This window comes from Coturnix japonica, chromosome 2 (genome assembly GCF_001577835.2).
Source record: "Coturnix japonica isolate 7356 chromosome 2, Coturnix japonica 2.1, whole genome shotgun sequence".
Lineage (NCBI taxonomy): Eukaryota > Metazoa > Chordata > Aves > Galliformes > Phasianidae > Coturnix > Coturnix japonica.
Genome location: NC_029517.1, coordinates 42,057,995 through 42,074,538, shown reverse-complemented (window position 1 = coordinate 42,074,538; position 16,544 = coordinate 42,057,995). Strand labels below are relative to the sequence as shown.

Below are 16,544 nucleotides of genomic sequence, written 5' to 3'. Positions count from 1 at the left end.
TATGACGACTGGAAAAATGTTATTAAAATCGTAATTTTTTGAACAGTCATGCTTAATGCATGCTTTGTCTGTTTGACTTAAAGGTAATTACTCAAAAAATAATCATATGCACTTGTATGCACTTCCTGAAATTGCTAGATTTAGCAGGATTGATGAGCTACTTCTACTTTTCATATTAGTTTTGTGTTTAACCCTTTAAGCAGGAGGGCACTGCTAAGTCTTTGTAGCACACTTTCTGGTCTTTCACAGGCCCAAGAATGGGGTATGCTTAAAATATCAGAAACACAAAGTGGGCCTTGCAGCTTCTTTCTTCTCTCACTCATGTTTGTTTCTGTAATTATACTTCTTAAAGTCAAAATTTTAACAAAATCTTTTAAAAGTGTCTTTGCGAGAGAGTATGAGACGGTCTGATTGAACTTGAAAGACCAAATTCTGCTTATTGTAGGTATTCTCAGCCTTGCGTCTGGAGTGGTTGATTTGCTTCAGTACTATTTCCCGGAATCCTTTGATCGGCTCCCGAAGGACTGTGGTCTCTTTGATGGACCGAAGCCTACAGTCTTGGAGTCCTGCAGTTTCAGTGACCTGGCAATTCTGCTGAGGGGCAACAAAAGGAAAACACAGCCTATTGAATTTGGAGCACATCAGGTTTGCTTTTCTTAGGTATACGGCTTTTTGCAGATTGTTCCAGCTGTGCTGCTAAATAGATAACTGTTTTATATGGGCTGCCCACTGCTTTTTTTAATCCCTTCCACTTTACTGATAAATTATGCCTTTAAAACTCTGAGACAGTCATTGAATTGCTTTCTCTTTCTCTCAATGCATTTCTGTCTCTCTCTGCTCTTCATTGCATCAGGTGATTCTTGTCCCATTTTTTTTCTGACTCCAAATTATCTGACACCAGTTCTGCAACTGTCCCCTCATACCACAGATCTGGCAGTCCTCTAGGGGCAGCTTTGTGTAGCGTGCTGGAATGACTGTTAACTCTGCCTGGTTTGGGGAAATGTCTTGCATTATCTTGACATGTTTGTATGCCTTCTGCCTGTGGCTTTCTAACAACTTATTGTTATTAAAATATTTTACTATAGGTAGTATTAGTTGCAAATGAAACAGCAAAGGAAAAGATTCCCGAGGAACTCAGTCTGGCACTTGTACTGACGGTTTATGAAGCAAAGGGCTTGGAATTTGATGATGTACTCCTTTACAACTTTTTCACAGACTCGGAGGTACTTAATTCTTACTCCTTTTCTGCCTTTTTTCTTAATGTATTGATTTTATGTGTGATCTACTTGGCTTTCCAGCTGGGCAAGGATCCACAGTTTCCATCAAGTCCAGCTCCTGGCTTTGCATAGGGCTACAAAAAATCAAACCATATGTCTGAGAGAGTTGTCATTCAGAGGGACACAACCTCAGGGTTCCCCACAAAGAGCTGTTGACCATGGCAGTCTCACTTGTTGCTGAAGATCACTGATCCTCCATGGTGAGGCAGTAGCCAGTATCCTTATTGAAGGTGCCTGCAGACTTACAAACACCCATGACTGAATTACCATGCAATTAAATGTTCTGTGTGCAGATCTCTCTTGCAGATGCCATCTGGGCTACAGCCCTCAAAATAGTGTTTCAGACATGTCTTGCAGCAACTGAAAACCACAGATACATAAAATAAAACTGAGGGCAGCTTGCTGGTGGTTTTTCATCAAGTAAGCACTATGTGGTGAGGGTGAAAAGAGGGAGTTTGAGGTAAATGACTTGAATGTGGCTTACTGAGATTCAGGGACATTGCGATACTAGCTGTCATGACAAATTTCTCCAAGTTGATATGTTTTGAATGGTGTGAGCTGAGCTTAGAAAAAAAGGAACTAATAGAATCCAGAGTTTAATGTGTTGGGCATTTTAATTTACTTAGACTGATCTGTGTCAGACCAGGAGAACTGCTTTCATATAAAAATTCAGTTTTCCAGCAAGTCATGAGAATTGGAGTTGATCTGAGTAGTTAAATAAGCAGGGAAGAAAAGTTCACACTGAGGTTTTCTGATTTGAAAAGTCGAATCTGAAGTGCTGTGAAGATGGCAAATGTTGCTGTGTGCTGTTTATCATTTGCTTTATTTGGTTTTTATGGGGCTTTAAAATGAGATTTGGAATGAATCCTGTTTCGAGATGCAAATTTAAATGAAGAAATTAAAAGTAAAAAAATTGCCAAACCTCTAAAACCCAAACTTATACCATTATCTGGCTGGCATTTTATAATCTGTACGGGTTTAGGAATGGTTTGACTGGTGATTTATTGTGACCAGAATTTCAGAATGGGTTTTGCAAATATCCTGCATTTTTGCCAGGTTGCTTAGGGCTGCTGAGAACAAAGCTGTTTTAGCCATATATCAGTATTTCTAAGTTTGTGGTACAAACAGGACTTTGTAGTCAGTTTTCCTTTAAACACTAAAAAGGGAATAAAATTAACACAATGTTTTAGAATATGATTTTTTATTTCATTAGTTTTTTGGGGGATCGGGAACCTACAAAAAGGTGTTACTGGGATCTGGCATTTGTTGCGTGACATGAGAGGGAGCAGCAGAAATCTGCTGCCATGCTGAATGTACATTCATGCAAGTTTGTTCATATTTACAGGCTCATATTTACTCACATGTACCTGTATCCAATCCAACCAGGCTCTTTTAGATATTTCACATGAATATCTTTAACCCTTCTTCCAAGGAGGGGGATGTTGGTGACTTATGGTCTACCCTGTGGCTCGGACCAGCACTAGCAATCACTGATGCTGCACACTGAGCCTAAATAAATTCACTGCATGACTGACCAGATCTTGTGAATGTGCTCAGTGATGGTGAGAACATAAACATATACAGGTTACGGATGGATCCACCTCCGTGGCTCCAGCCCACTTGTTCTGTCCATGGGCTCCAGCCCATCACGATTTACATTACCAGACAGGATTTGTTTGTGAAAGGTAATGTCCCATTTGTCCCTTTTTGTAATCCACAGCCTTTTCCTACCCAGTCAGTGGTTCAGTGAAATGCCTCTCAAGTGCACCATCCAAAAGGCAGAAGCTGTTTGCCTTTGCTTGCCTGGATATTGCTTGATGCAGGTCTCCTTGGTGCTTCTGGGATGAGGTCAGTGAGTTGTGGGCCTGCAACTCACTGAGCTTGTCAGCCCTGTAGCACCATGGAAACTTGGCAGCTGCTCATCCTAATCTTCAGGTTTGGATTCATTCAACATTTCGTACATGGCACATTTTAGCACAGCAGTTTGCAACTCATCAGCATTCTTCTACTGTCTTTGAACCTTTGAACCCTATGCAGGAAGCAGGCACGGTGAGTCTGCCTGCTGCAGTGTTGGGGTTTGTAGAAGAATCTTTGTCCATAGGACCAGAGCTTGAGCATTGTCCATGGCGAGGGTAAGCTTTGTACTCCTTTATGAGCCGTCATCCATTGTAGGGGTGTATCTGCTTTAGCTGCAAATTTATAATCTGTCCAAGGAGGTTTTCGTATCAGATGACTGATGTGTGTGGTGCTATATGTGATTTGGATTTAGAAGACTAATTCAGCAGTTTGCTGTAATCACAAGAGAAGCATAATGCAATAGTGGCAATATACAGAAGAGTCACAATACAGACATGACTTCTGTATGTTCCCAAACAGCCTTAGACATCCTCAATTGCTAGAAAGGAGAATGTAGCTTGAAGCCAACTCAATCCAATTACTCTCTTCCAGGTTTGCTTTATTTGTTGCTCTGTTTCTTTATTCTGTGTTCAGCTGAGTTGCTTACCTCCCTTGTGTTGGGATGACAAGCTGAGGGAGACATCACTTTGTAATAGCTATTTCAGGTAATAGCTATTTCAGGTAATAGCTGTATGTTCAACCTGATGATGACCTGATGCAGACACCTCCCATGCGTTGAGTTGAAGTTCCACTTTCTTGACTGTCTTTAGGTTCTTCCTTGAGATTTTCACTTGTGAGGGTGTGTTGGTTAATCACAGAATATGGCATTATCCTTTGCATTTTTGGGCAGTAGTAATTGCTGTTTACATGGAACCTCATTTTTTTGACATTTTAGGCTAGCAAAGAATGGAAAATCATTTCTTCTTACACTCCTGATTCGGATGTGCAAGTAGGAAGCAAATTGCTAATTGAAATGCCTTTAGAGGATGTTACCGCTACGCAAAAGAGACCTACTTCTTTTAACGTAGAAATGTACAAGGTGAGTTTTTTATAACATTGGGAATAGCAAAGTTACACTAAACTCTTAAATCCTAAAAGTAAGGAGATTTCTTCAAGAATTACATTAATTTTAGCTAACATGTTTATTGAGGTTGTTTTATCTTTTTGGTAGTTCCTACTTGTATAACATAAACTTGATTTTGAAAGATTTTTTTTTTGTGTGTGTGAATCCAATGTGGCAAGAAAGAAGTAGACTTTAGGTGTATATACAGTGGTTAAAACAATAGCAAAACATCTTGTCAGTGTCTGTTATTATTGTAATCTGGTTTCAGATCATTGTCATTACTTCAAAATTAAGAACGTTTTACTTAGGCTCAGTCAGGTATTTTCAGAATTGTGCTGCTTCTATATATTTGATTTTAATGCATGTGTGTTGTTGTTCTGCTTCAGATGCTGAATGGAGAGCTGAAGCAGTTGTATACTGCCATTACGAGAGCCAGGGTCAACCTTTGGATCTTTGATGAAAACAGTGATAAACGAGCACCAGCTTTTAAGTATTTTATCAAAAGAGGATTTGTTCAAGTTGTCAAAACAGATGAAAATAAAGGTAAAGTTAAATTAAAGCTTCCATAAAAGAGTCTGAGGCAAGATAACCTACTGAATACTTTTACCAAATCAGAGAATTTGGTTTCTATAAAGACAGTGGATTAACTTAGTTTTATCTATAAAAAGCCGAATTTTTGTAGGCTTTTCAAAACTGCTTGTTTATTTCCACAGCTGACTGGAGAAAGTAAAATTGATTTAACTAACAATTACCATTACTGATGAGATCACAAAACAGGGAATTTGGAACATTACGAGATGTTCATGCTTAGCTTTTGTATATAACAAGCCATTTCTGTTATTTATCTCTTCTAACATCACGTTTTTTTCCCATAATGTTCTAGACTTGGATGATAGCATGTTTGCTAAAACTTCATCTCCAGAAGAATGGATTGCACAGGGAGATTACTATGCTAAACATCAGTTCTGGGAGGTAGGAGCATGTGGTGGCATCTGCTGAAATAAGGATTCTTCCCTATTCTGAAACCTTATTTTCTCTACATCTGTAAAATTAGCTGTTAACCTTTAGTGGCTCAGTAGCAGTGTTTTTCTTATCTGTTGGTTTATAATTCTGTAGATGTCTACGGACAACTTATAAACAACTTGCAAGAGATAAGCAAGGGGAGCGCAGCCTATTCTGTCTGTAAATTACAGGCAGAAATGCTCAGGTCAGGGATGGGGAAGCTTTCTAATATGCACAAATTGACAGTGATTGGAAACAGCAGTTAGCAACAATACAAAGTACTGGAACTTGTGAATCTAAATCACATGCATGGCACTGTCATTACACATTAATTCCTGTAGGCATTTATTTGATATATCAAATAAGTATATTTGACTGTAAGTATTATTATTTTGGGGATGATCTCAGTGCTCTTGTATGGTTTGTTTGCCATCAGCCTCTCAGGAATTTTGCTTTTACTGCTTCCATGTAAATTTTGTAAAAGGCTTTAATTAAAGTTCTACTCGTGATACAGTCTTGTGTGGACTGACCTTGAAGCTGTTCTTTTTGTCCTGTGTATATACTGCTGTCTTTCACCTTTCCCTTCTTCCGTGCATCTTAGGGTCATTATGTTTTTCATTACAGTGGCTGTACAATTGTTTTGTTTCTGAGATAAGCCACAGGTTGGATGCACATGGGTAAATTCTGTGTGTGATCTCACTCTAGGTTGCAGCCAAATGTTACCAGAAGGGAGGAGCAGCTGAGAAGTCAAAGCTGGCCCTGGCACATGATGCTGTTCTCAAAGTGCACTCGAAGAAAAGCAGCCCCAGGTAAGCATAACACAAGTGGGTATCATTCTGGGGTGTCAGACCTTGTGGGCATGTGTTGGGAGTATGCCTACCACAGCTGTGAGACCAAACTGGAGACCTGGAGTAGCTATGTAGGTGAGGTGTCTGTTACAACTTTTTGGGTGGTGAAGGAAACCGAAGAAATTGGAAAGTTCAGCACAGCTGCTTCAGGAACTGAGTTGCTGCCTCCTTTGGGAAGCAGTGAAGGCAGTTGTTAACTGTAGGCCGACCAAACCAAATGTGACCATTCCATGAGAAAAAGCAACAGAATTCGTTTTACTTGAAGAGGCTTTTTTTCTCAGATGTAGATATGAAAGCGCATATCATCAGTGCATCTCAATTTCAGTTAATCCTACTACTTAACCAAGAAGAAGGGACGGTGTTTTACATTTGAGAAGTAAAGCTGGTAACGAAGAGTGAGCTTTGAAGTAAAACAGGCATTTGAGTCAGTCTGAATTAAACAACCTGAACTAGATCCGAACCAAAGGGCAGTTTTAAAAAGGGGACAGATTTTGAGATGAATCATTTATTTATTCTGACAGCTGTGCAAAATTGCTCCAGGGCTGGACTGGGGAGAAAGTTTGCAGTTAATGTGTATAAGACCAGAGCAGAGGAAGACAGCACTGAGGGAAGAAGGAAAGTCTTGAAAAATGTTATGACTGGAATTTATTAAGGATTACCTTTTTTAAAAGGCTCTTTTTATATTAATAGCGCTGGCTGGAAGTACAAGCATAGGGATAAAATTATGTGATCAAAATTTGATGAGGGGACTGAAATTTTTAGTTGGCTGTAAGCTGCAGTGCTTGTCGTATGGCTAGAATTTGAGAAGTTAGGTTTGTTCAGATAATTTGTAAAATAAATTGACATAGGGTAGGATGACATACAAAGTGATACAAAGAAAGTTGATGTAGAACAATTTATGTTGACAGAACATAGTAATGAAGCTGTAAATGTGGCTTTCTAAAATTAAAATGTAAATAAAATTCCTGTTGCTCTATGGTATGAAATACTCTGTACAGTTCTGATTCTCTTGACTCAAGAATGGTGAATTCAAACTAGTTTTGGGAAGAAGATAGATAGGCTGCATGGACACAAAGGAGGCTGTCATGTAATACTATAAAACAAAGACTGAGAACAAATTTGGTTATTGTTTTTAATGCCATGGGGGCTAAACAGCAGGAAGAAAGAAGGAGCAAGCTAAGCTCAAGATGAGAAATCAAAACCATACTGGCCTTTAGTATACTTGGTTTGAGAAATTAAATACTGCTTATGAAGTTCTGGAACTGACTCCTGTTCAGAGCAGTGTTGGTCCAAAATCCAGCTCATCTAGATAATCTAGCTAATTCAGCTAAAGTAATGCCAGTTTAAATATGAGGAGGAATGCATTATGTCAGTATTGGTTGGTTCAAGTTGCAGGTCTTGTTATCTTAAATTTCATTTCATTTGAATAATTTTCTCTTACTTGCTTTCCACAGAGAAAAGCAGATGGAATACATGACATTGGCTAAAACTTACTTGGAATGCGGAGAACCAAAACTATCACTAAAATGTCTGTTTCAGTCAAAGGAGTTCCAGCTTTGTGCAGAACTGTGTAAAAAGTTAGGAAAGGTATTACATCCTTACCCTCTACTCTTCTTACCTCTTTTATCTTCCTACAGCTTTTCTTCCCCTCCAATTTGGTGCCTGTACATCTTTATAGAATTTTTAAAGGTGATCTCTTTCAGAGCTCATGGGGTAATAGTATCTTTCTGTGATGTGGTAGTTGCTGAACTAAAACAGCTCCATATGCTGAGCCATTCAAGATGAGCGCATTCACAAGGAGGCATTTGTCACAGAATAGCTTTAAAAGAAATGAAGAGGACAATGCAGTTATATGGTCTAGATTTATTTCTTTGGCTTTCCTCAAATGTCAGCATCAGTCATTTCTGCTTTGCAGTTGGAAGTTAATTATTGACTGATTTCATGAAATGTAAGCTGTTATTTCTCTCATATGTTCCTGCGATGATACTGCATCTTCACTGATTAGACATCTGAATGGAACCCTGAAATTTGCATAGGTTAAGAAATGTACCAAGGACTATTTTCTAGGCTTGCGAGGGTATTTTTTTTCTCTGCAGTCTATTTCCCCCAGAATGTCTTAAAGTGATCGTTCCCAGATATTTCAAGCTTACAATGCAGGATTAAGGTTCTTATTCTACAGCTACAGCTGTGCTAATTTAATTTACTCCTGTTGATACTGAGAAGTGTGAAAGTCATGTCTGGTGTGGTGTTTTTTAATAACAGGCAGAGAATGGCAAATACCTTGTAAATCCTTAATTTTAAGTTGTTTCTTCCAATGCAAGTATTTTGAAGGCTTTTTAAACATTAATTAAAAAAATAAATCTCTTCAGTTTTATTGATGCCTACTTAGTAAGTACTTGATTACATTAAAAGGTTTTAATTACATTTTATTAGAGTGTGCTTGTGTATGAGACACCTACATGATTCAACTACTAATTTTATTCTATCCATGGATTTTTGGCAGTTCAGAGCACTTTAATTTTGTTATTGACTTCTGCATTGCAGATGAAAGATGCTGCAGTGTACTACCAGAAAAACCAGTGCTACAAAGAAGCGTCTGAGTGTTATGAGCAAATTGAGGAGTTTGATCTGGCAATTAAGATGTACTGTCAAGAGGAGCTCTACGAAGAAGCAGCGAAGGCAGTTGAAAGGTATCTTTCAATATTGTGTTGGAAAATAATTCTCCTTTCCATCTCCAACCTCAGCGTAATACAGCTGGCTTTCCATAAAGTTGTAATGAGAATTTTGGCTGGTGATTTTGTTTTATATGAAGGTAAATTCATTAACTTCTTCAGAATTCTCACCAGGTTCATGATAACATATGCAAAGCATTGTAATGCATTCACTGTTTGACCAGAAACTAGTTTAAGTTTCCTAGGATTCTTTTCCAGTCTCATATTACTACTCATGTAAATTCTTCTTTGGCCAGTCCTCTGAACTAGGTTTCTATGGTAAATATAACAAAAACATCTAATAATAGTAATAAATACTTCCCTTTTAATTTCGTACAATCATTAAGGTTGGAAAAGACTTCTAAGACCATCTAGTCCAACTGTCAACCCATCCCAGCCATGTCCACTAAACCAAGTCCCTCAGTACCACATGTACACATTTCTTGAACACTTCCAGGGACAGTGATTCTGCCGCTTCCCTGGGCAGCCTGTGCCAGGGCCTTACCACTCTGAGAACAGTTTTTTCCTAATATTCAACCTGAACCTCCCCCAGAGCAACTTAAGGCCATTCCCTCTCATCCTACTAGTCACCTGAGAGAAGAGGCCGGCCTCCACCTCACCACAGCCTCCCTTCAGGTAGTTGTAGAGAACAGCAATAAGGTCTCCTGTGAGCCTCCTCGTCTCCAGACTAAACAGTCCCAGTTCTGTTAGCTACTCATAAGACAATTTCCATTCCGGTCCCTGTTCATGTAAATAACCACTCTACATCGAGGCTTACTTTAACAGACAAGATTATCACTGGTAAAATATGACTGAAGTAATTTGTCAGCGTGGAGAAAGATTAATGTTGTCAACCTCGCAATCTTGGTCTTACCAGAAGCTTTCATGTTCTTGTTTCAGGCAACCTTCTGTTGTTATAACTAAATTCCTTTTTAAAATCTTTTGGGATTACATGATTATTTTTTGCTTGATAAACAACGGTCGTAGTTGAACTAGTTGTTCTTTTTCATGGAAGAGCGTCTTGGGGTAGCTGTTTGTTTCTTGTTGTGGCAGTTTTTAGAAGTGCAGTGATTTTGTGTCTAGGTTGGTCATCCATAGTAGCAAATCAACATATGTTTTATTATTTCAGATATGAAGAGATGTTAAATGCAAGAGGGCAAATGGTATCCAGACTCTCATGTACAGCAAACCAGCTGTATTTGGAAGCAGCTGCAAAGTACCTAAGTGTGAACAGAATCGAGGAAATGATGCAGGTCCTCTCGAAACTTGACATAGAGGATCAGCTTGAGTTTCTGAAGTCTCGTGGATGCTTGCACCAAACTGCAGACTTGCTGAAAAGAGAAGGTCGACAAGAAGAAGCTGCGAAACTAATGAAACAACATGGATTTGCTCTTGAAGCAGCCAACCTTACAGCAGTAAAGGAGTTTCGTGCATCTTGTTTGCTTGCTGCAGTTCGGTCTGGTACAACTCATTGTTCAGGGTCGAACCTGGTGGACAGAGAGGACATGCTAAGAGAAGCCCTGGAGCTTTGTGAACAAACTAATCAGAAGTCAGGCACTGCTGAGGCTTTGCTTTTGCAGGGAGCTCTGAAGGGAGACTTTACAAAGCTGAGCAAGGCATTCTATCAGTTTCTATCTGTGAATCATTCTGCTGGTGCAGTTGAAGTTCTCTTTGAGCTGTCTCGCTGCAGCACACCAAGCCAGGACATCCTTTGTAAGGCAACGCATGGCTTAATGGCTCTCCTGGATCTGGTTAAAAGTTTGAAGAAAGCAACCACCAATGTAGAGAAAGATATGGTAAAGTCATGCTTTGCCTATTTTGGTATCGTCCCAACAGGTGACAGTTGTTGCCAGGTATCTCAAAATGAAGCTGAACCCATCCTCAAGTTTTTGTTAGACAAGGCAAGACTAAAAGAGAGGAAAACAAAAGTTAGTTTCTCGGTGAGCACAGTGGCGGTAAAATCAGCTTTGAAGCAGCACTTGCTGAGCAGGTTGTGCTCTATCACCCATGAGTTACTGAACAAGCATTACCCCGATATTTGTATGAAGTTCATCGTTGGCTTGAACTGTGAGGATACAACATGTGAGGATTTCCATAAGCCCTTGATGCGCCACGAAGCGAGGATGGTATTTCAGTGTAAAATGAATCTAGCAGCAATAAATGGACTGCTCTTGGAAGCTACACGCATTTTCCCTAAAGAGCTACTGAGTCACTGCAAAAGCTTTGACGGTCTTTGGACTTCTGACAAGTATGTGTCATGTAAAGCCCTTCTAGAAACATTTTTTCCTAATCATTTCCATTTAAGAATACTGTCAGAGAACCCAAAGGCATGCAAAGACATAATGGGATTTAGTAACATTACTTCCAAACCCTGTCGAGCAGTGTTGAATGAGTACATCTCATTTAAGTTTAAAAACGAAGATGCTAGAGCCAGAAGAGAATCAAGTGACTTGTGGCTAAGCGCCATGAAAGTTTTTCTCTTGTCTTCTGGATATCCTGAAGAATTTGAGAAGCTTCTTTTTAGGGAAGAAGACGATTATAACAGAGAGCTAAACCTTGCTTTGTCAAAGGCAGAACACTCCCCAAAGAGTAAAAGCCAAGGAGGAAAGATCAAAGGAATAGATGGCAGGCACGGCATGTTGCTACCTGACAAGAAAACTGAACATGTAGGAAGAACGCACTTGTGCTTCATTCGACTCCTGCAAAGTTCATTTGAGCAATTCTATGTTTATAAGAACCCCGAAAGCTGTAAAAGGCTGTTCTTCCGTTTTATGAATGTCCTGGTCAAGAAGTGCACGAGGTACCTGATTCCAAGCATAGGAAATACAGTGATGTTGTTGGAATTCCAGTATATTATCTGTTGTGCTGTCCTGATGCGCCTCAACAAAAATGTGATTCTGTGCCTTCCAAAGAGTTACATTGCTCTCGTTCATTACTGGGATTTTTTGTTCAGAAACAAAGGCCGTAGCAAAGAATTTACAGAGACATTTTCCGTTATACAGGAGTATAGGCCAAAAGACATACTTGTGGCTGAACAGAATTTCAGATTTCATCTCTGTTACCTAGCAAAAATTTTGTGTGGAGTTCATGAGAATTTCAGCGTCCTTCTGGATGCTTTTGAGGATCCTGACTGTGTAACTTCAGGAGAGGCTGAGCGAACTGTAGTGCTGAGCCTAGTGATGATACTGAATGCTGACCAGGTGCAGAATTCGACGTGTAAATATCTCCTAAGCCAACTCTTTCCTGAAATAAAGAAGATGCTGAAAGCAATGAGAAAAGACTCTCCCTCAAAAGTGCCTGTGAGATTACTAAAGGTGGTGGAACAAGTGGCTGATGCTTCAAGTGTAAGAGAAGTTGCTGCAAGCCTGCAAGAGCTTCTGAAACAGCGAGATGAGGAATACTTATTTGACTGCCGGTGGAGGTGGGACTCTGTGTATACTCAAGGGTACGCGCCCATACGGGGTATCCTGTATGAAAATGTAAATTTTGACAGGTTTGTAACCTCTTTGGATAAGACAGAATATGCTGATGAGATAGAGAAGGAACTCGAAAGCGATCAGTGCTTAGAGGACCAGAAAGATCCCCTGGAAGTGATTGCGCTCAACAAGCAACAGAAGCAAGAGCAGAAAGCATCGGCCCTACGCCAGCTGTATCGTGTCTTCCATTTTGTTTCTGTGTGCATGAGGTGGAAAAGGAAGGCCTGCTGCAAAGCAGAGCCTGTAGCAGTAAAAGGAGAGGAATTTTTATCAGGTATCTTCAAAAAAGCAGATATTGACCAAACCCAGTGTGACCTTTGTGGAGTCAGATTTACCCAGAGCTCTGAGAACTATTTCGTCCAGACTGAAGGTATGGAGGCAGACACCTTCGAAGCCGTGACACCAACAGAAGAAAAGATGCATGTGGAAGGAAATGTAATTATTGTAGCCAGTGAGGCTTATATGGAGCACAGAAACACAGATAAACACAGAAATAATACTGCTGCCTACAAAAACTACGCTGACTTTTTCAGAAGAAAGATAGATCAAAAAATATGCGATGGGCTGGACATAGTGGAGGCCATTACAGAAAAGACTTGCACTCAAGACCATTTAGCCTATAAAGAAGGTTCCAACTTACGCCAGAGGAAAATCAAAGAGAATATTAAGAAGATTTCAGATGCGGTAGAGGAGATCTATGAGAGAAAAGCCTGGGCTGAAGGTAAGACTTTTTCATTTTTATTTTAAACAACGTTAATATGTTGTTTGTGGCCAGACTTCTAGACGTGACAAAGCTCCATTCAAAAATCTTAATGCGGTCAAAAGAAACAAAAAAAAAGCTACATTTTTCAGAGAACAGTAAGTTAGGAGATGCATATTTTGATACAGGATTTCTTTCTCATTGCATAAAGCATTGTTCTGTGATGAGTTTTACAAGCAAAACTGAATCACTGAATGAGTAGCCCAGAAGCAAAATTGTTTGGGGTGCTTGCTGTGGGAAAGTGACATCTTACATCAAAATATTGTTTCTGGCTTTAGCGTAGAAATCCAGCAACCCTGTCAAGTTGTCACTGTGATGGCTGACAGTAATGAAAAGCTGTAGTGTTCTGTGTGTTCCTCAGCAATTACCAGTACAATACGTTAATTTCTAACTAAACGTTAGGTTATGGTCTTCACTCTACTGTGGAAGCTTTATCTTCACTCCTGACTGAAACCTTTTCGATATGGATGAAACGTGCAAATTTTGCTTGTTAGTTAGGTTTCTCCTCGCTGAACCATGACAGTTGTCCCTGTTGTTTGACATGTAGAATTTCAGGAGGATAATGAAAGCTGGAAGTTTTAATTGCCCAAAATAGATAAACCAGAATACGTCCCAGTTTTAGGTACACTTTCAAAGGGCTGCACAAGGATGGAGAGGTGAGCTTCTCCTCTCTGTGTTAGCGGTGTTGGCTGGCTTGGGAAGTAATACATACAGCCTCCTTATCCCCAGTAGTGGCTGCAGTCTGTACATGAAATCACTGGAGAAAAGATCTGTTGCTTTGCATCATTATCGTACATGTATCTGTGTCACCATGCTTGGCTCTTAGCTACTGTCTGTCACACAGCCAGTGTTCTTACAGAATGCTAATTGTGCTTCATTTCAGCTGAAAAAATAATAACTGAGCATGCCAACAAATTGTTTGCTGTCACTGATGAGGCTTGTAAGTGGCTGAAGAAGATGGATTTACAGAGAATGAAGGAAGAAGGTATGCTTTGAAATTACACAGATCTCTGTGCCCTCTAGTGGTCACTGTTTGGTAATGGTCTCTTAAGTTTAACTCGCTTCGCTCTCCAGGTCACACAGCATCACAGAACTCTAGGCAGTGAGGAACAGACACCTCCATAGAGGGCTGGGGAGAGCGTGAGGTGTTTGGTCTTCCCTCACATCTGGCTGCAGGGAGACTTGGATGGATCAAGGCCCCTCTCCTGGCACTCAGTGAGATCCAGCCTGCATGGAGCATGTGTGTGTGCATATAACCACACACAGCTGTACATGTAGCTAAGGCTCAGGGGCAGTCCTCGAGATGGAAACTTGAGTGAGGGAACAGAAGAGCAGCTTTCTTCATTTTCATCCATTACTGCTGTTTTTTAACTGTACTTCAGCACTGTGTTTATTGGCAGTGAAGTGGTCCCTGAGTTCTTGAAGACCAGTGTCCTAATAAAACTGATCTTCAACTTGTTTTTAAGACTTTTGTGAGAAGAAAATATACGCAGTCAAATTTATTTTGTTTTCGGTTATTTTACTTTATATTAGATCAAAATGAATGTATTTGGATGCTGCCAGTTGCATCAGAGACCTTTTAGGCTAGTTTAAGACTTCATTGTAACTACCCATATTTTTAAGGATAAGCAAATTTTCTAGTGGTAGAATTGCAAAAACAGTTTAAAAAAAAAAAAAAAAAGGTGGAAATAAAGTGATCAGGCTTACAAATGGCACTGTCTGTAGGGAACCAAAGTGGCTCTATTTTAGAGAATTTTATTGTGCTAAAGCTTTGTGTTACAGTTTTCAATTCCAATAAAGACAGAATGGTAAGTCTGCATGAGGATGCTCTCACGGTCTCACAAGCAACATTATACTCTGTCACTCCCTCTTTAGAACTCAGTAAGCAAATGTATTGACAGCTGAAACTGAACCTTGAGAGGGGAAAGACTCTCTTCTTAAAAAAGCCATAAGCTGTAGCAATCAGAACAGATGCTGAGTGTGAAAATGATGACTAGTGCAGCAAGGCACTTTGTCATGTAAAACGCAGTACTTCTTAAGCATGACAGCATGCGTATGAAGATATTTTGCCGACATATAAAATACTACTGGTAGATCTTGTCATTGTATTAAGAGAGACAAGATGTCGTGTCTTTCCATTTTGCACTCATTTCTTTGGGTTTTCTTTTTAATGCAGACTTTGTGCATGACGACTTGGAAAATGAAGTGGAAGATGAAAGCATGGCTTTTGAAGAACTCGCCTATAAAAAACCGTCAAGAAAAAAAGGAAGATATGGGAAATGGTAATTGGAAAAAATATGCAGCTGCTATCCTGTCCTCTGGTAATCTGATTTTAGGATAAAGTATTGAGCTTGTTAAAAGGAAGAACAGAGTGTTGGGGTCAAATTGGAAGAATGTGAAGAAAAAGAGACTTACGCTGTTGTTAACACTTCTGTCTGAATAATGCTTTGCGCTGATGATGTAACTGATAAAATCTACAATGAGACAAATTTCCTTTCAGACCTGTATTGCTTCTTGAAAGCAACCAAAAGCCAAAGAAACCAGCAAGTAGGAAGAAACAGTCGTGTTTTGGCCTTATCTCAGGGGTATTTTTCTTCCAAGTCTTCATTTTTTTTTATTCTTCTCTGTAAACTGACATAATCGTTCTTCTGAGCTGGAGTACTCAGAAAAAAAAAAAAGATACCGTCTCTGATTTTAAGAGGTTTTAATTTCTGTTTTTACATTACCGTTGTAAACTTACTGTCTCTCTCGAGTCTTGCGTTTGGAAATGTTTAAGTCGTCGGGTGAGGTACTTTATATTCCCCTCCTTTATATTTTTATAGACAAGAATGATCATTCCCGAGCTTGTTCGTGTTTTGTGTGACAATGTGCATATTTCCAATTGGATAAGTAAGAAAATTGTCAAGTTTCTTCTCTGTTATGATGTTTTGATATAAACTGTACGTTTTGAAATATCGGCCGTCTCTCTTTAAAGAGTATTACGCGTTGTTTTATACATTCCAATCAGAGGAAGCCTTTTGTAATGTTCGATGACGTTTTATAAAATTTGTAAGATGGTTAAAAACGTGTGATTTTTGTCTGGTTTTGGAATGCTTTGGGAAAGCCACAGCCAACTGACCAACTATATCATCAGGGCACATTTTGGGCCGGAATATCAGTTTGTGATGATGCTATTTGGCTTCTGGGACTTCAGCATCTCCAATGTGCTCTGATCTCCTCATTTTAGAATCTGTCTTGAAAAGTGAGCTGCTTGTATACATAGCAAATTGTTTTAATAACTGCCTTTTGCCAAAAGCTGAGGAACTTGCTCTTATGCCCAGTGTATTCGAAGTGGGACGATTTCCATGGATAGAAATGAAGTGCTGCTGTAGAATGGAGCAGTGTGAGGAGCAGTGGTGGGTTCCTTTTGCATTGTGATTGCTGCTGTCTGCCAGGAGACTCTTTACTAAGTGCTGCTTATTAAAGAAGCCTGGTTGCTTGAGTGTCTAGAATGCAGTTTAAAAATACCCAT

General features: G+C 39.6%; 1 protein-coding gene across 5 annotated transcripts in view; it reads left to right on the top strand.

Moving 5' to 3' along the window:
• Window positions 1-16,097, top strand: part of TRANK1 (tetratricopeptide repeat and ankyrin repeat containing 1) — a 48,029-nt gene extending 31,932 nt beyond the window's left edge. For all 5 annotated transcript variants that reach the window (XM_015854207.2, XM_015854206.2, XM_015854209.2 and 2 more), the window contains 11 exons: window positions 446-645; window positions 1,086-1,223; window positions 4,069-4,212; window positions 4,623-4,779; window positions 5,120-5,208; window positions 5,944-6,047; window positions 7,541-7,673; window positions 8,631-8,776; window positions 9,927-12,994; window positions 13,917-14,018; window positions 15,210-16,097. In XM_015854207.2, the coding sequence (XP_015709693.1) occupies window positions 446-645; window positions 1,086-1,223; window positions 4,069-4,212; window positions 4,623-4,779; window positions 5,120-5,208; window positions 5,944-6,047; window positions 7,541-7,673; window positions 8,631-8,776; window positions 9,927-12,994; window positions 13,917-14,018; window positions 15,210-15,319 (4,391 nt within the window). In that variant the 3' untranslated portion in view covers window positions 15,320-16,097. The remainder of the gene's footprint in view (window positions 1-445; window positions 646-1,085; window positions 1,224-4,068; window positions 4,213-4,622; window positions 4,780-5,119; window positions 5,209-5,943; window positions 6,048-7,540; window positions 7,674-8,630; window positions 8,777-9,926; window positions 12,995-13,916; window positions 14,019-15,209) is intronic.
• The last annotated feature ends 447 nt before the right edge of the window (window positions 16,098-16,544 follow it).